Source organism: Siniperca chuatsi, linkage group LG7 (assembly GCF_020085105.1).
Source record: "Siniperca chuatsi isolate FFG_IHB_CAS linkage group LG7, ASM2008510v1, whole genome shotgun sequence".
Lineage (NCBI taxonomy): Eukaryota > Metazoa > Chordata > Actinopteri > Centrarchiformes > Sinipercidae > Siniperca > Siniperca chuatsi.
The window spans coordinates 23,160,922-23,184,984 of NC_058048.1; the positions used below are offsets into that span (position 1 = coordinate 23,160,922).

The window sequence follows — 24,063 nt, forward strand, 5'->3', positions numbered from 1 at the left end:
TCTCTGTCTGGGAGTGAATACATTTTGAGGGAATGAATTTCATTACAGACCCTTTTGTGTGCATGTATATGGGTGTGTGTTCTCTCGCACGTGCGCCTTTGCCTACTAGACATAGATTAGGTTACATGTTCGGCCAGTTCCCAGGTGGGCTGCAGAATGTGTGCATGCAGTATATCTGTCAACACGGACCCCAAAAAAGTAGTGTGTTGTGATGTTGAATGAGGCGGAAGAGGAAAAAGCTGTGTCAGAATTCACTTAACAGGCAAACAATGTACCATAACAACCTCTGCACCGCTTTACTTCACATATGTTTTGCTGATAGAGGTGACTTGTATAGTGATGGTGTTTGTGTCTATATTCTGGGACCTTATGTTGAGATTCAAGCAGGAGAAAACCATTCCAATGCCAGCAGGGAGATGATTGACATGGGAGCCTTCCTAGTAATGTATAAAAATGTGCCTCTGATCACTATTCACTCATGCAGTGGAGCATGCTGGAAAATACCAAGCCTGCCGCAAGCTCTAGGTCTCCCGTCGCCGGGCAATGTGTCCCCCCACCAACTCCAACGCTCAATCTGGTGTACAAGTGCCCATCCCCCTGTGTCTGTCTTCTACCCCCTCCTCCTACTCCTTCTCTTGCCTTGGCACTCACACTCTGGTATGCACTGAAATTCAATCAGATGCTTAATTACATCTTAACATGGGTTCCTACCAGCTGGCTTTATTCCCCTGTTTCTGATTAAAGGGATTAGAAAAATGAAATTTAACAGTGGATTTGCATACTGCTCTAAAAGGGGCACTGGCATGTATCTGTGGCTGTCTGGCCAGTGTTTGCTGCTCTCGCTCCCTGTAATCCATCAAATAAGGAAGGAAATACACAAGCATGTTCCTGCCTTCAATTCTGCACAGCAGGTAGAACCAATTATGAGAGATAGGAGCTTGGCCATGCCTCCTCTTCCCATCTCACTCTGACTACTAGACACATGATACCCTCTGACACAGGAATTCAGATGCATAGATCATATCAAAAAGCGGCATAAAAGGGATACAGGGATGTGTTACTGTATATTTCATAGTGCATATTTCATGGATGTTGAGAATAAACCTTTTCTGTTGCTCATATCTGCCTGATGAATGGCATACAGAAAAACCGGGTGGCTTTAGGCTTTTTCCTAATGGGGCCAAGTAGGCCCACTATCCAAGCTGTGCAAAGAAAATGGGCCCATTAATCACAGAGCCACCACCATCATTTCCATATGATTATTCTGCTCATGTGTTGGCTAACTCCTAGCTGCACAGGAATTATTGTGACATCCTGTGCTATTCGCCGCTCTTTCATCCTTTTTTGCTCAAAATAACTTGCAGGCTTACTTTTCAACTTAATCCGCCGTCTGTAACCAAACTAAATCTATCCTGAGAGGAGATCTGGTTACGCATTCACTGTTTATTTTATGCAATTAAAAAGCTATTCTGATGGAAGTTTGTATTAAAAGGATTAAAGGCTTATTACTCTGTCAATTCAGAGAGAGAAAGAGGAAACAGTGTAAAAGAGTGGGAAAATAAAACAGATAGGGGGGTCTGAAGGGAGAGGAGGAGAGAGACTTGAGTATTTAATGTGAGCATTATGTCAGCATGTGTGTGTTTACTTTGACCAATTAGTAAACGCTTACCCAGTGCAGCCATTTTGGTATCAATTTGGGAACAACCAGATCAATCATTAACATTTTTCTATTGATGAAGGACACTGTAATTAGTCCCAATGAAACAGCATGAACAGGATGTGCTCAAGGAAAGCAAAGCGTGAGCAGGCAGAGCCGTGAGGAAGCTGTGGCCCCGATAGTCTCACAACATGAGAATCTACTGCCCTCTTTTGGAACTGAAAAGAATATCACTTCTAACAAGCGAAACTGGAATTGAAGCACTCCAGATTTTCGATGGACACAATGAAAAATGAGAAGACATACAGTATTTAACCTCAAATTTTGCAAACACGAAAGCACACAAAGACAATAAAGTAATATGTGTCCTGTAGCCTGACATCAATACCGAGACAGTAGCATGAGTTAAATATACATACATGAGAATATATATATATGTACTCTGTGTAATCATTTTGAATAAGGAACTAATCAAACTGTAACTTTGATTTATTTTCTTTTTCCCTGATCTGTGTTCTCTTCATCATTGCTGTCCATTTATAAAGTGGGGAGCCGACTGGTTTCTTCTGGACTCTGTTATAAACTAAAAGGTTCAAGGTTCAAGGTTCAATTTGAACTTAAATCAACAATAGGTACTGTATGAGGTAGGAAACATGCACACAAGATGAATAGAACCAGTCAGTGAGTCTCAGAGGTTTAAGTTCGTTTGCTGTTATAGAGTGCCACCTCCTGGACAGAGGGTGTATTTCATATATCCTTCCCATTATCTTCTGCCTCACACAACAGCAGGTACTAAAGTTTGATTTACAAATAAATGTAGCTGCAATATTTTTATTTTATGTGTGAGTGAATTTCATACAATTTTATGACGTAAATGTTTTATGTGGACAACTTTTGCAGCCCTTAAGAGATTTTTTTTCTAGCGTATGCAATATTGTAGTTGCAGCAAAAAGATAGTGAGATGCAGTTTTGTTTGAAGTGTCCCTCTGTGCAATACAAACTTTAATGGGAAAGATCCTCACACACACACATGCGCAAGAGAGTGTATATGTATCTGTACATATGCTGCATGTGCATATACACATACACACACATCAGGGCATCATCTGCTGAGGTTTTCGAAGTTGAGAAGTAAATTTAAGGCTGTAAAGAAAATCATAAAAATGATCTCCTTAAAAATCTACTCTCTGTCTGCCAGTATATCCATAGCTCTCCAGGCGCTGAAGAATAATACACACCTTGTACAAAAAAACAAACTTTTATTCAGTTTCTTGAGCTGACTCATGTTTCAAACTTTCAGTTACACTATATGGACCAGATAAATAAAGCACTTAATATTTTTGTTTTTAACACTTCTGTGCTCTACATTATATCCTGAATGTGCCTGTCCCTGGGTTAACTGCAACAAATGAGATCACTGCCCTGCCATTGACCTCACTATTCAATGTGATTGTGTGTCTCATTTGCTCCTCTCCCCTACCTGATCGTCTCAAAAAAGTGCTCGTCCTTGAAGCTCTTAGAGGATAGAGGGTTGTGTACATGTATATGATCTGTAAATAATGTATTCCGATCAATCCGTGGTGTAAGTGATCTTGTAGATAGAGAGCGGCAGATTTACAGATCTAATCTAAAAGGATCTAATTCAGGACCCAGCTGCCAGGTGTCACTTAAACACCTAAACCCTGATCTGACCTCCCTGGGGTGGAATCAGTGGCTGAGGTGGTTGACCTCAATATTGACTGAATCCAACACTGCCTCCTGCTGGGTGATAGTCATATTACAGCAGTTGACCTCAACAGCACCCTACTTACATCTGCCGTATATTTGGCAGCTCTTTTGAAGCTTGTACGGCTCTGCTCTTAATGCTCTAACACCTTTTTTATGACACCAGATGTTTCACCTGGTTCTCATCACACACTCCAGTGAGCACAAACTGCAGCAGGAGTCTCTTTAGAGACACATTGAGTCAAAGGCACGGAGCATTAAAAGATGCAGATCCACAGTTATGACACTCCCATAATCATGAATGAGGCACATTTACACTGAGGGTTTTGTCATTATCGTCTATGTACTTGGGGGAAAGCCAGCACCAGTGTGTCTGGGTTCAGATGGTGTGTTCCAATGGATTTTGTGTGGACTGTGCAAAAGACTCTACACAGTGGACGGTGCAGGTGTCTTTAGTGCAACCTCACTGAAGGGACCTCTGCAATGATAACAGTGGGAACTTCTTAGGCCCGTATCAAACATAATTTACAACTTAAATGCTCCTGGCAGCTCTTCACAATTTTTAAAGGTGATGAGCAAATTTACTCTTAATATGAGTGTGAGCTCACTCTTCTATGTGAGTGTGATTACAGGAGAGAGACAGAAAGAGAGAGAGTTTAAATTACTGTCCATGGCATTATGCAAACTCATCTATTCTGAACACCTTCAGTCACTTCAATTACTTTCTATGGAATAAAAGCATGTATAGTAGTTACAGTACAAAAAGGTGGAAAGGAAAGGAAAGGAAAGAAAAAAGGAAGGAAGGACTTCTTTTTTTAATAAGACAAGTCTTAATTTTATGAAAACTGTTTAAATGGCCTTTGGTGTATTTATATTAGAATGTTTTCACGTTAGCTCCTTCAATTAGTTTTTAACAATAAAAATACATTTATTATTCAGCTGAATCCAGTTAACTTCAATAACAGAGAAAGTGAGCATGAATGTTTGTAGATAGAGCGCATGTACATGTGTGTATGTGAAGACAGAGAGATGAGAGAGGAAAGTAGATCCAAAAGGAGAGTTTGCATGTGGATGTGGGAGAGATGGGGAATGTGTATTTACGCAAAAGAAGAGGCATACAGGAAACATGAAGCATGTACTGAGAGAGAGTAAAAGAGAGAGAGAAGGAGAGTCTAATGCTGAGTTCAGGAGTGGTTATGGTCCAGATGGCCCTGCAGCAACAGCAGCTGTAAATCAGTGTGTTGTGCGATCTGGATGATAGTGCTGCAGGCTCACTGCAAGGTGAGACCGCTGACGACAGCCATTACGGGGAATGCAACCAGGACTTTGGGGTGGAGGGTGGGGAGGCAAATGACATTAGCCCTGTTTGTCTCTATAAAAGAGCAGATGCTAGTATTAGTACAGCAGTTTGTTATCATAAAATCATACGATATAAACAACAGTCTGCTGTTCTCGGTCATTCTACCTTCCTCTTGAATGTCAATGTTAAGATAAATCATAAAGCTTTATAAACTGCAGACTGCAGATTTCATGAAAGATCAGTATTTTATTAGAGTAGTAATAATGAATACTTATACTGGTCAGCAAGCTTCAGTTTGCTCTTTGACTTGCAATTTGAGAAAATTGACATTAATTTTTTTTCCAAAGCTAAAGCAAAATCATGCCGTTTTATTGACTGCGTCAATCCTCCATGAACCCTTACAGAGAGATTAAATTATAGTAACACAAATAAAGCAACCCCTTCCAATGCACATTTACTGTATTATTTCTCAGGGAACATGGTAGGTACATGAGTGAACATAAACAAATGACATTTCAGGTTAAAGCCATTTTCTTACTTAGACTAAACATTTGTAGCCATGTTTCTTTCCCTCCATGTCTTTGCAAGTGATCACATGTGTTTTTGCTTGCACACATTAACCTTCAGGCAGGTTCCTCCTGTAACTTCTCATTGATTGGAGAGTGCCGTTAGAGGGGGAAGAAATGTGTGCGTATTGGAGAAGACAGATTGACAGGGCTGGAGGTATGGGTGGGACAGTGGTGTTGATTGAGTGGGTCATCGTAACCTGGTCATGCAAGGAATGCTGGGTGTGGTCCTGTTTATCATCCTCCGTACATGCTGAACATACCTCACTCAGAAACAGCAGGGACTCTGCAGCAGATGCATTAAAATGTGTTTCCAAGTACAGTACAGTATTACTGCACTCCCCCAAAGAGCATGCACATACTCCACAGATCCTGTGCTGAACTGTATTTACAACCTGTAGATTAGATGTCACTGAGCTGTGTCAGGCAGTAATTCTTAGCTCGGGTTGACACCTCATCTCTATAAATGTGCATGGATCCTGATTTCTCTCTGCATTCTTGATGTTGAGACAGTAATGAAATATGAATCGCTTGGAACTCTGGTATGTAGGTTGAAAAAAAATCTGTCATCACACAGTGTCACTGTTCAACCAGAGTCCTGATGGCTAATTTATGCTCCATCTGCCTTCCTCCAAAGCACTATAATTTAAAATTCTAATCAAATGCACTGAAAAAGACATTCTGTAAGTTATTGTGTTATAAAGGCACATATTCAGATTCAGCCTACTTGATTTAATACATTTTAAATAAAGTTAAATGTTAAGTTATTATAACAGATTAGCAGTGTCTATAAGCTTAATACCACTCCCAATAAAACTCTAAGCAGATATGCTGGAGTTGATGATAGAGGACCTCTGTGGGTGCTACTGACTTGAGTATCACTCTGGATGTTCAGAACAAGGACCAGTTCTCTCTTTGTGTCAAGCCCAACGACAGAAAGTCAAATCTTCAAGTTTTCAAAATGAAATTTCTGACTACTGTAGTTCGTCTTCCAGGGACAGCTTTTTCCCCCCCTGCATGTGTGAGTGCATAGAGTGGCAAAAAGTGGGTGCCAGTCCCCCCAAATCTCTTGCTGTGCTCCAAGCTGTGTACTAATGTCCAGTCCTCTGCCTGCTTATCCCTGCTGTGTGTCTTTGTACCACACATCAACCCTGCTGTCACATCACATTGGCAGAACTAATTTTCAAGGCTACATGGTGGCTCAGCTGTGAGAGATGCATGCTCTGAAACACTGCCCTGCAATAATCATCTATTAAATTTTCTCTGTGTCAGGTTTCTGCTTGACAAAAAATAAATATTAAACTCAAGAGAGTGATATTGTAAAATATGAAGTTTACAGAGAAAATGAGTAAGATAGGGAAAGAAAAAAACATTCTTCCACCATCTTGAGCATGGTTTATTATATACAACAGAGCATCAGTTCTTAAATCATTTTCATGCACCAGGTCATATAGAATATCTCTTGGCTTGTAGAAGCGATATGTGTGTGTTTCTTTCTTCAGCTTCTGAAGCTATTCAACGCCATTAGGCTGCAGTTTCCAGCCAGAACACGTAGAATACTGTTGCTCCACTTAAACATGAGTGCAGGGATATACTAATACTAAGCATTTTGATACTTTTCTAAGCACAAGCATTTTATCATACTTAGTCCTGGGGGTATTCATTTGATCTGAGGTTTGGAGTATTGCAAGGGTGAGCAGTTGTTTCAGGCGGGGTGCTGCAAGTCTGTAGCTGCACTTAACAATGAGGTGAAGGGTACGGGGAGTCAGCTGTAGCTGGTACGCTGGTTTGATAGTATTTTAACTCTGTTTCGCTGTGTTGTACTGAATATACTAGAGTCTCTGGAGACTTGTGCCAAGGATCCCACTATAGTGTGAGGACTGGTTCCTCTGCATCTGAGGTTAAGGTGGGATGGAGTCTGGCAATGTCAAGGAAGGAGGTCTTAGAAGGTTTTTGATGTCGTTCTCAAAGGTTAATTGTGCATCAAACCATACACCAAGACTTGTGACAGAGGTGGAGGAATGTTCTTATCAAAAATGTGGTATGTTACGGGGCAGTGTTGGACCCGGTGTTCAGCTAAGTATAATTGTGCCTCATCCTTGCATTCATCCCTTCCTGGCAGTTTTTGAGACACAATATGGCTGAGGCTCAGTATGGGGCAGCTTATATGTATTACTTTTTGCTATCAGCATACAAATTGAAAGACAAATCATGCCTTATTGTTGACACAAACAACTGGGAGCGTGTAGAGGATGACAAGATAAGGCAGAGGTTTGACCCTATAGGGCACTACGTGGTGCTTTTTTGCCAGCTGAAATTACATTATGATGTATATTTTACGCACAGAGAATACAGCAGCCAATAAATTACATTTTGGAATCTAACATTGCTATGCACCTTAGAATTACATATAAGACTATTATTAATTTACAACAAACCTATCTAAATCTAAAATAATACAGTAGATACATCAGGATTTGCTGAGAAATGACTAAATGGGAGCAATTTAAATTGTAAAGCAGCAAGAAATGGAAAATGCATTTCCACAAACATTTCACATGTGTGTTCAGTTGGGATCCAATAAAATATGACTTAGTGACATCAGCATCACATGTTGATGCTTGCCTCTCTTTGGTAGTGCACAAATTAAAGGAACCCGATTTAAGTCTATAATAACTGTGCTGAGAGTTGACGTAATCATCTTTTATCAATGTTTCTATTCTCTGTAACCAGACAAGAAAGTTATTTGTGTGTTTTTGCTGGGCAAGTTATCCACTCTTTGGCTCTGAGTAAACATGGGGCTAATCTCTTTCTCAGGCTGCACATTAAACAAAGGTATACTTCACCTTAAAAAACATACACATGGCTGCCTGTAGACAGTTTGTAAATGCTGCCTCTGTTGTAACTTGCCACACCATTTATTCTCCCTGCATAGAATTTGCATTGAATTGTCCTAGTCTCTAAGCAGTTGGTATTAGCAGTGACATTTTGCAGGTAGTAGGAGTGTTAGATTGGCAGCCTAAGGGGTTGAAGTGCCCCATCCTCACTGCAGTGGTAATTATTCCAGAGGCCTAATCATTAGAGAGCTGTTTTAATCAGACTTCCATCAGCGGCTAATGTAACACAATTAATTACATCTCCAGGAGCATGGTCCTTAAGGGGTACTACATCAGGATTACATGACTGACGAATAGGGACACTTTTGTAGGACATTGTCCACATTATTCAACAAAATAAGAACATCAGGCAATCAGACTTATCAGTAACAGTGTTAACAGTTTTTGTCCAGGGAGATTCACATACTATTTAACAGTAGCTTGTGACAAAGCATTCAGCAAACAAGTCAGTGTTATGTTTTCTTCTTCGTCAAACAGACCTCACACACTCTAAATTCCCTTTTATTTGGTTTACATTATGCTTGTTTAGGAGCAGTTTACACTTGGTAATGACTTTTTACACAACAGTAATGAAGGGCATAGGAGAGAGACATGGGGGAGGGCAGATGGGGGAGGTGCTGCTGACACCTCCAGTTTCCCACGTTAACCTGCACTCACCTGCCTCCTGACAGCCCGGGCAGGCGGAGGAAACGAGCGGTGTAACTCTAAACCCAGACTTGCTGAGCTTGTTTTTTTTTTTTTAAAAATAGGCTTTGTGGCCTGTGTGTGTGTGTGTCTGTGTCTGTGTCTGTCTGTGTGTGTGTGTGTGTGTGTGTGTGTGTGTGTGCGCGTGTGCATACTTTATAACTGTGCATTGTATACATTTTAAACACAATATAGAGTATGCAATCATAAGACACTTTAAAGAAAGAAAGTAATTTTGTGGGAGAATTTAGGTTATTTTGTTTCCTGAAAAAGTCTTGCAGGTACAGACAACTGTGAGACTACACTTGCTATCTTGTTTTACAGATTAAGCATCTAAAATGTGATTAGTTTATTTGATATAGAATAAACATACAGTGCAATTTCTTTCAAGGTTGTTAGTGCTTTAACATTCCCATCACTTTAAGTGTACCTAAATGAGCCTAAAGTTGTTTAAACCTACTCTTACTTTTCGTCCAACTTAGTGGCATGCTGTCATTAAAAGGAAATCAATGCAAGTGCATATATCAGGCACATATAAACCTACAGTGCATTCAAAGGAAACAATATAAACAGTGAACAGTTAAGGGCATACATTAGGTTTCACTCTTCTTCAAATTTTGATTTTGTGAAATTATTCACCTTAATGAGCAAGTGACACCTTTTTCAGCTCTAAATATTAAAGAAACTATTGTATCTTATGCATATTGTATCACAGTGTAACTGCTGTTAAGCGGATATCGTTCAGACATCTTTTCTAAACTGTGTTGCAGGTATTAATTTGCAGTAATTACAGATTTACTGTCACACGCACATAAACACCCAGTTAAACTGGTCTGTGTACTTGTCTATACAGGTGCATGTTGGGCAGGTCGGTTGGTTGGGCATGCAGGTACAACCTTTTTTTTTAATCTGGGAAAGCATTAGATTACAGTAATCCTGCTTCAGTAACACACACACACACACACACACACACACACACACACACACACACACATATTCATACACATATTAATGCACAGGTTACAACAATTGAGCTCAGTCAGGCTGTGCGGGCATCCACGATGAATATATGCTCATGAACAAGCATCATGGACATGCAAAAGCGCAAGAGCTATTGCACTGGAGAAATTGCTATTCACACCCCCACGCTTGTCTCACTCAAGTCTCTCTCCTCCATATCTCCCTCGCTCCCTCCCTCCTTTGCTAGATGCACTCTCTCTCTCCCTTTTACTCTCTACCACTCTCTCTCTCTCAGACACTCTGTTGACAAAGTCAAGGCTGCTCTGTAGTGAACTATCTCTGTGATTTATTCCTTATTTTCATATCAACATTGCCTCATGTGATCTGAGACGAGTGGTAGGAGGACGAAGAGAGAGGGGGAGGACACACATGCATTTAAAAACACTCCTGGACACACTCACTCATTCAGACACTGCCTGGTGCGGGTGACAAGAGTTGGCTGCTGCTGGATCAGTGATGTGTCATCATCAGTGTCACCGGTCCACACTGTGATCTGGACAGCTTCTGCTCTGCAAGAGGGAAACAATTTGGTTCTTCCGGTGCTATCTCTGCTCATGGGAGCTGTTACTACTGAGCTCAGTTTGAGGCTTTGACCAGGACTGCAATAAATACCTGCCTAACTCCAAGAGGCACTGAAAAAGAGGAAGTGCAGAGAGAGAAAAGACCAGATCAATATTGTGAATAGTGAATCTCCAGAAATCCAGGCTTACTTTGCCTGTCTACCAATGCTGGAATTACAGTCAGTCTGTGAAGCTATTGCCCTCAGAAGGATAATTCCAATCCCCCAGGAGAAGGAGGAGGTGTGTCTGCTGTGAGCGTGTGACCCCTCTGGGGCTTCAGTGTCCTGGCCCAGGGCTAACGCTCAAAGGGAAGCCGAGTAGGAGGAGGACGTGTTGTTGTTGTTTTGGATCTCTCGATACAGCTGTGTGAGATATGACTGAGTGTAGGACAGCACTCCCCATGGCCCTTGATTCTCTGCTGTAGCCCCGATGCGAGCTTCAGAGGCAGGCATGGCTGGCGCGCGGATGCCCCTGCTGCTGCTGGTGGTGCTGGCAGAGGTGCTGAGTGGAGTCTGTGTACCAGGGGACGGCTCGGGGAAGTACAAGGGAAGCTGGAGGTGGAAAGGTGACAGGAGCCGTGAGTAACTCCTCTTCCCTCTGCTCTACTTAATTTGCTTTCCTTCTTATTTGCTTTCTTTCCATCTCTTCCTTGCATTTTTTCAGCTTATGAAAAGACCAACAGGGTCAAACTACTTATTTTCCTTGTACTTCACTATTCTTTTTCATTCCTTGGACTCATGAAGTAAGATCCAGGAAGCACTAAACATTGTGTGCCACTTTGATTACTCTGGGTGCTGTTTGCGTCTCAGCTCATTTCTCTATGGCACCTGGATATGAGAGTGAAATAAATCGTCTATATGAGGCTAGCAACCTTGGCCTGTGTTGCTAGCTTTAAGAGGTATCAATATGGACGTGATTGCGAAAGTGCCTCTCTGCTGTTGGATATGCTGTGAGTTGCAATTCATAGTTTATTATCCCTCTCCCTGCACTCCTCTTTCTCTCAGCATCACTCTAATATTCCTGTATGAATATCTCTCAAGGTCTCATTCGTAGTCATTAATTGATCAGTGTTGAGTTGTAAAAAGCTACTCAGATGGATGGGGCTGCCTTTTTCCTCAGAGTAAAAGCTGAGTGAGTTCATTATACATGCTGACACATGAGTGCATGGATGTTGGGAGGAGAGAGGATGTTCAAATGAACAGAAAGCTGTGGTTGATTCGAGACATAGCTGCTGTCCCCAGGCTTTTGCTGCTGGCTAATGGGATTGTTTGGCAAGCCACCACCGCTTGATGCTGAGTGATGAAGTGGGGAGTGTGTCCCTTTGTGTCCGTCCCCTCTGTGGAGGTTAAAGGGAGATCGCTATCTTGATACTGTTCCAAGATTAAATGACTGGAATGGGATGGAAGAGGCACTAAGTCAACGTAAAGCAGGTCACTTGCCTTCCCAAGGAGACATGAGCTGGTCTCAGGGTGACATGAAAAGTGATATCTTTTACAGGTTTAGATGGCAATGGCTTGAGTTTAGTGTTATTTTTGGCTACTTGAAGATACACTTGCTAATTCTAAGTACAATAGTCTAAAATCCCTGTTTCTTCTCAGCTCACTGTTAATAATGTTTAACTCAACACAGAAAGATGAGTTTCAGTTAACAGTGAACTGGGAGGATGTTTAGGGATTTTGGTGCACTATTTGCTGCTAAAAAAATCATGGATTCCGCAGTATCTAAATGCATATTTGAAAATATTCTATCTGGATTTCTATAGAGCTCTGAGCATGGGTTTTGAGCTGGGGTTTGGCCGGTCCACCAGCAGAAAATTGTGCTGAGAGACTACAAGTTAGAAGTGATATTTGAGCTATATACTTTTACAAAAACCTGCACCACTTCTACAAGCAACCTCTTTGTGCACTCATTAGAATATACTATAGAAAGTAAAACTTGGATTTGTAGCTGTTATAAATAATATGCTAAATTTACTACTTACAGTTTGAGCTTTGTTACGTATTTCAAAGGTGTCCGATATTCTGACCCCAACCTCTACTCTCTTGCACCAGAGACACTGCTCATACAGTACTTGATACAAAAGCTGGTGTACATTCTCCCTGTCAATGAACTTTACTGATAACGTGCATTTTTTTGAGCAGGAGTAATAAATTCATGGTGTGGTTAGGCACTCCTGTCTGCGCCATCCTTTACCAGAACCAACACTTCTCTGTAAACATGGAGCAGAGAGACACACACTCATGAACATTAATATGCAGTTAACAAGTTTCACTCAGTTAACTTCCACTGGAAACACAGGTGTGTAGCCCTGCTTTAGATTAAAGCTCTGGATCCAAGAACACATTTCAAACATAAAACAGTTTTCTGACAAAGGCCTGGCGTAATTATCAATGCAACTTTAGCTACTAGGTGTTTACAGCTTTGTTATTTAAAGCTGCTGTAATCAGTGTTTTTAAATTAACAATGGATCAAATGACTATATGTATATGAATTAGCTTGGCTTTATTGCCAACAACCTCACTGTTATGGTTTTCTCTCACCACTCTCATCGTCGTTTCCAGATGCAGCAGGCAGCTGTTTTCAGTTGTAAAAATAGTGGAGCATATAGCTGCTAAAAAGCCAGATATTTCCCTCAAGAGTTTGGTGGGCGGCAAACCAAAGCTAAAAGGAGTGTGATAAATTGGACTTGGCCAGAAACACAATTCCAAATGAATGATGTTACTCTGATGTGTAAATACGCAACTGTTTGCTACTATAAGTTTGCAATATCAAATTAAAAGGTGATAATATGTCACTGTTTTGTTTACAGCTTGTTTCTGCTGCCCCAAAATGGCCAACAAATCCATTAGTGCAGGTTTAAATGTTCCCACAATATTTGATGCATAAGAAAGCCTTTGTATGGCATCACTATGAACTTGAACCCGACTGTATGCATAACTTTTAATAGGAACATATTTATTTTGGAAGAAGCTGCTCCGGTTAAAACTGAAATACAACACTGGATGGAGTCAGAGGCATTCTAACATCATAAAAATGTGTGTTATTATTATTATTCATTTCTTTGTATTGCATCCCAGCCCAGGTTGTGATAGAATCACCACAACCGTTCTCTCGTGGTTAGTGTTTTCTAATCTTGTCACCTTATCCAGCATATAGAAAAAATGCTTTATCTCTAATAACCACTAAAACGTCACCTATAAAAATGTGAATGGGTTTATCTCACTAGTCTCTTGGATACTGAATGTGGCATGCTGCAGTCTGCACACAAAAGTTCCATTTGGCAGCCCACAAAGAATACAGTGATATGCATGAGGGCAGTCTGCTGATATAAGTGATAATGTCACCAGCTATTATTTGCTACCTGACACAAAATCTCTTCTAAGACTGTGCAAGGCTCTCTCTCTGACAGAGCAAGATGTGCACTTTTATACTTCATGTAGGCACACAATCTCTATCTCTCTGTCTCAACATCTCACACACACATGCACACACACACACACACACACACACTGGCTAGTACATGAACCCACAGTAGGACTAATACATAAAGTGGGATTTGTAAGTGTGTGTATATGCATGCGCATGTGTTCCTCTGTGTGTATGGGCATGTGTGAGTGTGCATATATGATAAATAAAATATCACATTTTCTATTTTTAGTGACAAGTTGTCTCCTCGAGTCCACACAGCTTAGATATGTCCCTCTGTGCAATCCTTTCCTTAAGTTCTAAAACTTTACTCACTGCTTTTCACATCTTCTCCTTCTGAGTTCTTACAGCAATTTGCTGGACAAGTTAAAAGAGTACTCAGGAGTGGGTTAGTTGTGTTGCTGCAAGCAGATGGACTGACCCTCTTTCCAAATGACATCATCATTCATAATTAATACAGTATATTTACAGTATTCATGCATAAATATGAGCTTTGGTCCAACTTGTACTTGCAAGTCCATAGAGCGGACCACCAGACTCGTGCTGTTTGCTGAGGTTTTGGTTCTTCTCTCTGACATAGCCTTATCCTTGTGATGGATGAGGAAGATTATAGGATTCACGGCTGATTTACTCTGCTCTGGATGCTAATAGAAGCCACAGAAATATGACTGGCTGCCTCTCAAAATTCAATCAAAGTACAGGACGCTTATTTATTTCAGATATACTCTGGACCATTTTACTTTTTAAAATCTGGATATATTTTTTGCTTATTACTACAAGAAAAGTAAATAAAGATGTAGAGAGTTATATAGATGTATTCCCGTATTGTCTTTTATTACATTTGTGGTTTGTGGGGCAAAAATAGTAGGGCCTGGAAGATTGTCATGACAAATTAACTAGAAATGTGTGGTTGAAAGTATATTTTGCCTACATACATGGGTTTTCGGCCTGGATAAGTTTTAGCTGTAGCTAGCATGATTTATTTTCCATGGGAATATGCAGGGATATGAACTCGTGTATCCAATAGATGGCAATAGTGACATACAGGCTGGTGGAGTTGGAGGGAATGAATGAGTGCTAATGAGCTGTGGACTGAATCCTGTGGTTTGGGTCAGAGGCCAGATGGAGTCCAGACAGTTGTAACCACAGACACACTGTCATCAGAAACCCAAACCAGTAGACCTTTGCAGCAGTGTAAGGTAATTATTGCAAATGCCTGTAGAAGTAATGTATGACATCTAGAATGGATCCCATGAGCATCAGGTCCAAATCTTTCTTTCTTCTCTAAGATGACCATCACTTACTCTTCCGTATCTAATATTTGAAAATATCTAATCTTATCTCATTTTTACAACTCATTAAAAAAAGGTTAATTATTCATACTCACCCTCTAATTCACTAATAGAGGTGTTAATGAGCACCAGGGTCCATATGTTTCCTTTTTTCTAGCTGTTTTTTTAGTCATTCTGTACTTTCCCTCCTCTAAGCTCTACTCTTCATCACACCTTTCCTGTTTCTCTCTGTCCAAGGCTCCAGGAGGTTCAAGGATTTTTTAATTAGATAACAATGAGCCGTGAATCTCAATTACTGCATGTCACACACAAAGTCAGGAACAAGACTGAAGGTCGGTTAGTGGTGTGTTGGGCTGGGAAAGGGGAGAAGGTGGAGATCAGTAATCAGGTCAAGCCTTGGGGTCAGTATCTGAATATTCTACTCAACACTGTGCATAAAATGTAAGGCACCTGACTCTCTCAGTATATGTAAAAAATAAGCTATTTTCACATTCACACAAGGCAGCGTCTGATAATGCATTATCTAAGCCTGTTTTGTGGTTACTTTTTGCTCACTTTACAATCCTGCACAGCAAGTCACTGTATTAAATGTTTATGGGTATTGTGCTAAGAGACACAGTACGTGGGTGTTTGCTGCATTCACATAAAGGTAAACTACCTCGTATGCTGTGAATTATGAGAAGAATTGAAGGTTTTTAGCAGAGAGAAGTGAAAAAACAGGTGGAATCTGTGATCAGACATGGTCCATAAATCTGGGACTCTGACAGGCGTGGGCCAGAGTGAAAGCACAGGGATCCGGGATTCTGAGGATATGGAGGGTCAAGGGTCATTAAGAGCAGAGGCAGGTCTTTAGAGGTTAAAAATCAAATAGTACCACTCCTTGATGTTTTATTTCTCCTTTTTCACGCCACTTTCACTTCAACATTTTTATAGGCAAATGTTTGCGCATACAAATGCCCTGGTTTCCACATCTGGGTCTGAGACATAAAATGACAAATACAATGGGGAGGAAAAAACACATGCTTTTACTTCTCATTTGTATTCTGTTTTAGTCCTGACACCCGTTACTTAGATGCCATTCACTTTGTAGACCTTCAACCATTTTGGGTATTTCTGTCAGCTTTCATGGTGACACATTTGCAATTGCATTTGCATAACAGCATGAGATCACATTCATAAACAATTAAAAATATGGATAGTGGCGATGATATTAAGTGGCTGCCATTTTATTTATTTATTTGTCCAGATTGGCTGCTACTCAAACAATGTGGCAGACAGGCAAACAGAAGTTTAGAAGTTAACTGTTAAAAGTCAAAATAATGACTATCACAAATTGGTTGGATGTAAAGAACAATGCATAATGCCATTTATTATAACTAATATAAGGATGGCTGTGAACATTTTTTAATAAGATGTGTGTAAATGTGTTGTAATAAAGTGTTCCTGAAGTGTGAAAGGTTGCTTTTTATATATTGAGAGTAGTTTAAATTTTACATAAAAAGAATTTGAGCAACTTTGGGTAGCTGATGTTTGGTTAGCACAGTGTCACAGGCTGTAAATCACAAAATTTTATTTATGTATTAAAAACATCACATTTAAACAAAAATAATTACTTTTTGTTAATGAATTAACTCCCAAACAATGATATGCTGCTTCTTATGGTATTACATCTAAGCAGATGCAGCTAAGTTTGATAATAATTGCACCTTGAAGCAACAGAAACAAAGACATCATCAAGTGTTATATAATATAATATATACCGCAGTATCCACTCCCTCCAGTTTGGTGATGTCCTCCATGTGAAACAGTGAATCGGAAGCCGGTGAGGGATCATGTTAATCGCTGCACTGGTGAATTGTACTGGTTGGTCAGGGTTTGCACACTTAAGGAGGTGTATCTGGACAGGATAATGTGAAATACATACTGTAGGGCACTCAGACATAAATGCATGCATATAGGGCAGGCAGTCTGTCTGGCTGACACCAGCAAAGTCTACCGTCCAACCACAGCAAAGCCCTAAACGGGGCAAGCTGTTTACCATCCCAGACAAAAAAATCTTCTTGGTCCTCTGTTTTTCCTTTACATCACTGATGAAGTGATAATTACAGGAGAGGCCTCACACCTCCAGAGAGCAGAACATCTTTACACTCAAGGCACTCTGTTGTTATGCCTGTCTCAGACACATTTTGGTTACGCCAATGACCAGAGGCATCGTGGCTGAGAGTTACGCAAGTGGAGGTTTATGAGCTACACAAGCAGAAGTGGTCATTGCTGCTGCTGGTCAAATAGGAGCAGGGAAATTACTGCTTTGTGACTGTTGCACTTGGACCAATTTGATGTGATCACAGATGACAATTCTATACAATTTTAATGGAAGACCTCATCCAACTGTGAAGAAAAAACTTTTGAGTAGCAACTGAAACTTTCATTGTATTTGAAGGATTGTATTGTTCCTTTTTATATCTTTTTTTTTAACAATCCTTGGGCTTAAAGAACCTTTTCAAGCAATGCTGAATAAACAAAAACATATTTTCTCCCACAGAATGTTTTTGGAAATCAGCTTAATAACTATTCCAATTCTGCCTGTCCGCATGGCTGCCGTAGTGGCAGATCCACATCAATGTAAGCACAATCCAGCTGTGTCAGTGACTGGTCTTCCATGGTGGGAACTGAGACGGTCTTTGCATCAGCATCCCTCCGTTGCCGACACAGCATTTGCACACATCATTTCCTCACAACAGTCCCCAGCTCTGTCTACCAGCATCAGCACGGTCATGCTGGAAATACATTCCTCACAACACAATGGTTAACTGTAAGCTTGTATTTTGCATCTGTGTGGAGATATTCGAGCCATCTGTTTCCACAACACAGACGGAAAGGAGATTTTCTTTGGGTTTGAAGTCAGCATCAATTGACATCATTGAAGGGGATGCAGAATCCAAGGTTGAGTATAGATTACACTCGCAATGCTAAATTGAGCTTCATTCTCACCATATGTGGCTGTCTCACATGTAACTGCAAAAAATTACACTTCAAGGTATTCAATCTCCAACAGGTCCATGTGAGAGTCTTGGTTTTGTTTCTGTTTTAACATGTTTAAAGTTGCTGGAAATAATTGGTAAAATGAGATTTTACTGTCTTGCTGTATCACTCAACTCTGTAATGCCAAGATAGCAATATATTGCTGACTTTTATGAGTGCAGTGTGAATAGGAGAACAATAGGGAATCTCCCACAACTTATGACTCAGTGAGAGGCCAGCCATAGCAGTGGCACTAATCAGCACTAATGAAAACTGGCAGTGGAGTCTCACACCATAAAACCTAAAATGAACCCCTGTAATTAATTTGCTAATTGGAAATCTGGAATGAGACAAGGTCAGTGTTTTTATACTGAACAGTCTTTGTATCTTCATTTTGAAAAGACTGTGGGTAAAAAATGACTGGTGATTAGCTAAAATGACATACATTTGATCATTTGGCCACTGCATTTCTTTTACTTCGAGTTTTGAATTATGTCACCACATTGTTGTATGTGCTTACTTAATTTTGCACTCTCTTCTATAATGCTGGAAACAGACCTGTTTAGCATTGAGAATACAACACTGTTGCAGGATAAAAGTAAACCAGCACAGAAATAGTCCTACACCACATGAAGGCACTATTGGACATATTACCACCAGATGTCTGACACCGTGGCATTCGTTTCCCCATCTGTAGCCCTCTTGAACACATGAATGTAACACAAATGTTGTTGGTGTCTTGTATGATTTACAATGCTGTGGATTTACTGCAATAAAGCATGAACAGTTGCATTCGGCATTGTATTGTGTGCGACCACTTTTTACATTCTCAACTTTCAATGACAGAATGACTAGTTTCTTTGGAATAAAAATGGACTTGATTTTCTTTTTTTTATGTGTCTGAGCTTAACACAAACAGATGGTAATGTAATACCCTGCTCTGCAGCACATCGGTCCATAACCCAGCTGCAATCCAGAAAGTCACCTGCCACTAATAAATCTGGCTGATTTTGTGTGGTGAAGGGGTGACAGAAGGGAGGGCTGTAAGATGCCTTGACAGGAGGTGTGGAGAGTTGCACTTTGTCTTTTGTTGCATTTTTTGCCTTTTCGGGATTTACGATCTGCTTCTCACAGCCTCTGGCCTCGGCATTGCCATGTGTCATGTGACACCACTGCTTTGTAGCAAGCAAAAATCCTCATGGCTGAGAAGATCGCTGTAGGGTTTATTTGACACTAGTAGTTCTTGGGAAATGAATAATATTAAAGTATTTCTTTGGGTAATATCAGCAGCTATATCTAGATTTCATGAGTTACTGATTTGAGAGTAAACATCAAAGGAAATGTTTAATTTCCCTGTGAAGATGATCATAACAGCAGTGTAACACAATAAGAGAATAAAAAATAACAATAGTAACTAACTAACCAAGATAATAAACAAGACTTTATATGGTCCCATATGATGCCACTTTTGATGTAATTTCCATATGAATTATGGGCATGGATATGACAGCTGGTATCCAGCCATTTCCATATACACACTTGCATATGACTCGTTCTGCAGTCCATATGCCGTATTCAGAAATTCTCACTTTATGCTGTCTTCACAGATGCAGACCAACTTATGTTACATTGATGATTATCATAAAGAAATATATATTAAGTAGAAGGTTAATAAATATGTTGAAAGATATATATCCTTGAGAATTAATTGTGTAAATCTCTCTGACAAGATGTTAAATGAGTTAGGGGAAATGCGTAATTAAATATTATGAATTGTTTTATAACCTATAATTATGTCGTCATCTGAACATCCCCTGGCAGGATATCAGGTGGAAACAAGTTTTGATTTAGTGAGGTGACAGTTGGAAGGATTGCATGCAAGGGTATTGTTTTAAAAGTATATTTGAGGTCATATTGTCAGCAGCCATATACATTATTGTTCAGTAATAGTAATTTTCTTACCTTTTGAGGGGTTTGAGGGGTTGAATTGATATCTTCTTCTAAAAGCCTCTGGACATTTTCAAAAAATTAAACTTGACCACTTTACAGTTTCTCTGAATTCCATGGGGGGACATGTATGGCTTAACCTGTCAGAGAAAGCAGACAGTGAGTTCTCACATTGTAAATCTTGATCCAGCCTTCATCCTTAAGAATCTTAACTCAAAACTTGCCTTAGGTGATACAGACTACATTTCCTTCATCCTAAGCCTTTTTTCACTCAACAAACCTAATGAATTTCATTTCTGTATATGTTAACACATCATTTGTCTTTCTTTTAGCACAACACAACTATCCTGCCAGTGCTAAAGGCATTCTTTTTACAACAGATGAGACCATGAATGGGTCTAATCTCAGCTGGCTTACCAACAACTTCTCTTACATTCCTTTCCAGTGACTTAGTGGATGTTTGAAACACTGATCCCTGGGTTTTCTGGACTAAAACTGATATCACAAATTGTGCATGACTGTTAGACACACATGAGAAGTGTCTGAGTATCCCTATCCAGTGTCACACAGACCAGTGCCACAGGCTTACTGACATGTCATCCTTGTTCCCAGCTGTAAACTAAGTAGTAACTTGGAACAACAAAAGAAGAGTGATGCTTGTCATGTTAGCCTGCAGAGTTGGACTGTATTTATGGTCCCCTTGTGGTCTCACCAACTACTTTGCACATCTGTGGACATGTAGCAAGAAGCACTGAGAATCTGGCACCGTCTCTGCTACCTAAGCTGTCGGTATTGATCTGGCTGTCTACTGAGATTGTTAGCTTTCTCTTCAGGAGTGCTGAGAAACTGGCTGCATGCCTGCAATGTTCTCACCACACATCTTCTCAGGGCCTCATTTCCATCTCCTCTAATCAGAACTAGACATATTGAGAGCATAAGGTGGTTTATCTGCACTCTCTCATTGGACTGTGAATAGTTGGTGTGTGCTCCAGTAAATTAGCATACACATGTTCCTCCCTGTCAAGCACCAATCTGTGGTAGAATGAGAGTGTGTGTGTAGACTGAGGGAGAGAGGGGCTGGGAATGGGAGATAGCGCCTGCTGTTTGTTCAATTTGCTTGACTTCAGATCAGATGGTGACTGAACTGTGACACAGGCAATCACAGAAAAATGAACATCATCATGAAGTCATTACTAAACTGCTGTGTGCAAAGTACCTTGTCTGCATGTTTCTAAACAACAACCATAGCAGATCCATGGAGCAATGATTAGCTTTCATAATTTGAGCACTAGTTTAGAAAGTCAAGTAAGTGTACTGTCATGAAATTTAATACAGACATTCATGTTCCCCTCAGGATCAATTGTAACAACTTTGGTAATCACTTGATTTTTCATGTAGCGCCACCAAGTCAAAATTATATTTTTGTTATTTTGCCCAATTCTTTGGTTTACATGCGAAACTAATGACATTCCCATCAGCCTCAGCTGTGCTTTGTGTGTAGTGCTAATTAGTAAATGTTAGCATGCTAACACAAGATATTATAAACATTAAACATTACACCTGCTAAATATCAGCATGTTAGAATTTCATTGTGGGCATGTTAGCATGATGATGTTAGCATTTAGCTAAGTACAAGTAAGTACAGCCTCACAGAGCTGCTAGCATGTTGTAGACTCTTTGTCTTTTTTGAATGTCAAATTGATACATGATCAAGGGTCCGTTTTGTGAAGCTGGAAGACAAAATATATAGAGACCCTGGAGATAAATAAAATATGCCAATAAATATATGTATGGGCATATTCTTCAATAGCAGCTCTATTGTCTATTGAATTTTTTTGAAGAGGTCAGGAAAAAGCTATAGTGTGAAGCAATAACTGTCAGTGGAGCTATTCAGCAAACATTGCCAAACCAGGGTGCATTTAGTGTTTGCTCATTTGTTTTGACCATAACACAGCTTGAGAGAAGAAAGAGATTAAAAGGTGTGCCTAGTGTGAACTGAAAGCCGGGTGTTATCACATCAAAGTCTGTGAAGGTTATACATCACTGGTGGATCCTTTCCTCTATCTGGATCTCTAATTAAAAACTTGCAGAATTCCCCTTGGCTCGCGTTAATGGCACAAACAGCCTTGAGGCATTTACCAGGCACTGTCAGGCACTGAGGGCACAGGTGAACTGGGGATGATAAACAACTATCAAGTCTTTCCATCTTTGTTCAAGAAAATTAGCAAAATTTCTCCAACCTAACCAGGACAGTTACATTTTAAATACACAATCAAGACATTTTCTGGTTGAAAACCACTACTTTGGAATACATCTCATTTAAGTATAAAAGATCAAGTGAAATTTTCCTTGTGCCTGGAAAGTCAGACTTTGTCAATGGAACAGTACCAGAAAATGTTGCTGGGAGGGATGACAGATTAGAGGCTTGGTTTTTGGTCTCTAGGTTTGGGAAAGAATTGTTCACATTAACATATTGATGGAATTTTCAAAGATTATACAAAAAACATATGTGAATTCAGTTTGAGGGCTCTTTCCTTTCCCGTTGAATTAGTGTGTGTGTCCATGTGTGTGTTTGTGTTTAGAGAACATGTACGAATCAAAGAGCAGGGAAAGGGAGCATCATTGTAGTTTGTCGTAGTCATAAGCCTCTAATTTCTCTTATGTGACTTTTTGCCCTCCTTTTATCTTATGTCCTTTTTGTAATTGGGGTAGTGAAAAACAATGGTGAATTTTTTAAGATATAGGACAAGAGAAAGTATCAGAGCATTACTCAGTCAAATAACCTCCAAATGCAAAACAATCTCACAGTATTTGAGTGGAGTGCAGGGTACAGTACTTTCAAGGAGCAGGTTTTAAAGTAAGAAGTCATAGAAGGTCACTTGTCTGCTGGCTGTGGTGGTGTGGATGCCGACAAGCTGCTTATGAGTCATGACTATGAGCTGCAGACGCCAGATCAGACTGATACATAACAAGCACTCAGAAGCTGTTCACCTTGGCTACAGCACTTTAAATCCTTGAAAGACCTCATTTTTCTCACCTAAGAGAACTCTCTCGCTCTCTCTTTCCATTCTCCTTCCTTCAGTCTGTTTCTCTCTGGGCTGAAAAAGTATCCCAGTGTCATAGAGATGGACATATGGGCTTTTGGCAGCTTGGAGGATGCTTGCCTCAGCTCCACCGGGATGTCAGAGCAAGTTCAAACTCCTTGCAAGCTTTGAACTTATTTGACATCAGTGTTGTTAAACAAAGCTGAGAAGCTTCAAGTAGGCATAATAATACGTGCTACGTAATGTAAAGGTGTAGGAATGGGATATCCGTGAAAAGTGTTTCACAAAATCCCTTCTTTCAATTTAACATGCTCACCAGGGATAAAACTGCCCTGACAGCAGCTGTGACCGTTTCTGTGTGAGCTGCTAACTCATTGCTTGGCACTGAACAATTACACACAGAAGTTCAGTCAAGTGACCATGCAATATTTAGCACCCTTGAAGCCAATCAGCACTATTTGTCCTGGAACTGTCTCTCTGTTTTCTTTTTTTGTGGCTGGTTGCTGATGCCCTCCAAGCAAATCTATCAGTAAGTGACTTTTGGCACATATTTTTTCCTTGACATTTGCACTTTTATTTAACCACAATCAACCGATCATGCATTCAGAGATGAGTCACATTCCAACTTGGAGGATTGACGTGCATGTATTTACTGTGGGTTTTGTAACCAAGGAAACCGTGTTTGGGAAGAGATGCAATACACACAACTGCAGTGCAACTGTCAACAACAAAATCCCGTGTGCATCCATTCACTCACAAACTGGCAAGTCGGATCAAAATGGCTATGTGTTTGTCATTGCACTGATGTTTGCTCCAGCTGGAGCAATGAGCAATGAAACTGTGACTGTTAAGGACATCAGAGGGTTCTGTGGAAAATATCTGCAAAATCAGTTGATGTTAACATTTGCTAAAATTTGCTTTTCA

At 40.2% G+C, this 24,063-nt stretch overlaps 1 protein-coding gene across 6 annotated transcripts in view; it reads left to right on the forward strand.

Annotated features, from left to right (window-relative positions):
* The window catches only part of robo1 (roundabout, axon guidance receptor, homolog 1 (Drosophila)), a 215,283-nt gene that overhangs the window by 45,817 nt on the left and 145,403 nt on the right, over positions 1 to 24,063 (forward strand). The window contains exon 1 of one of the 6 annotated variants that reach the window (XM_044202717.1): positions 10,691 to 10,986. The exons of 4 other annotated variants lie outside the window; for them this stretch is intronic. In XM_044202717.1, coding sequence (XP_044058652.1) covers positions 10,839 to 10,986 — 148 coding nt within the window. In that variant the 5' untranslated portion in view covers positions 10,691 to 10,838. Of the gene's footprint in view, positions 1 to 10,690; positions 10,987 to 24,063 lie in introns of those variants that run through there. One more of the 6 variants, XM_044202713.1, reaches the window with a different exon arrangement.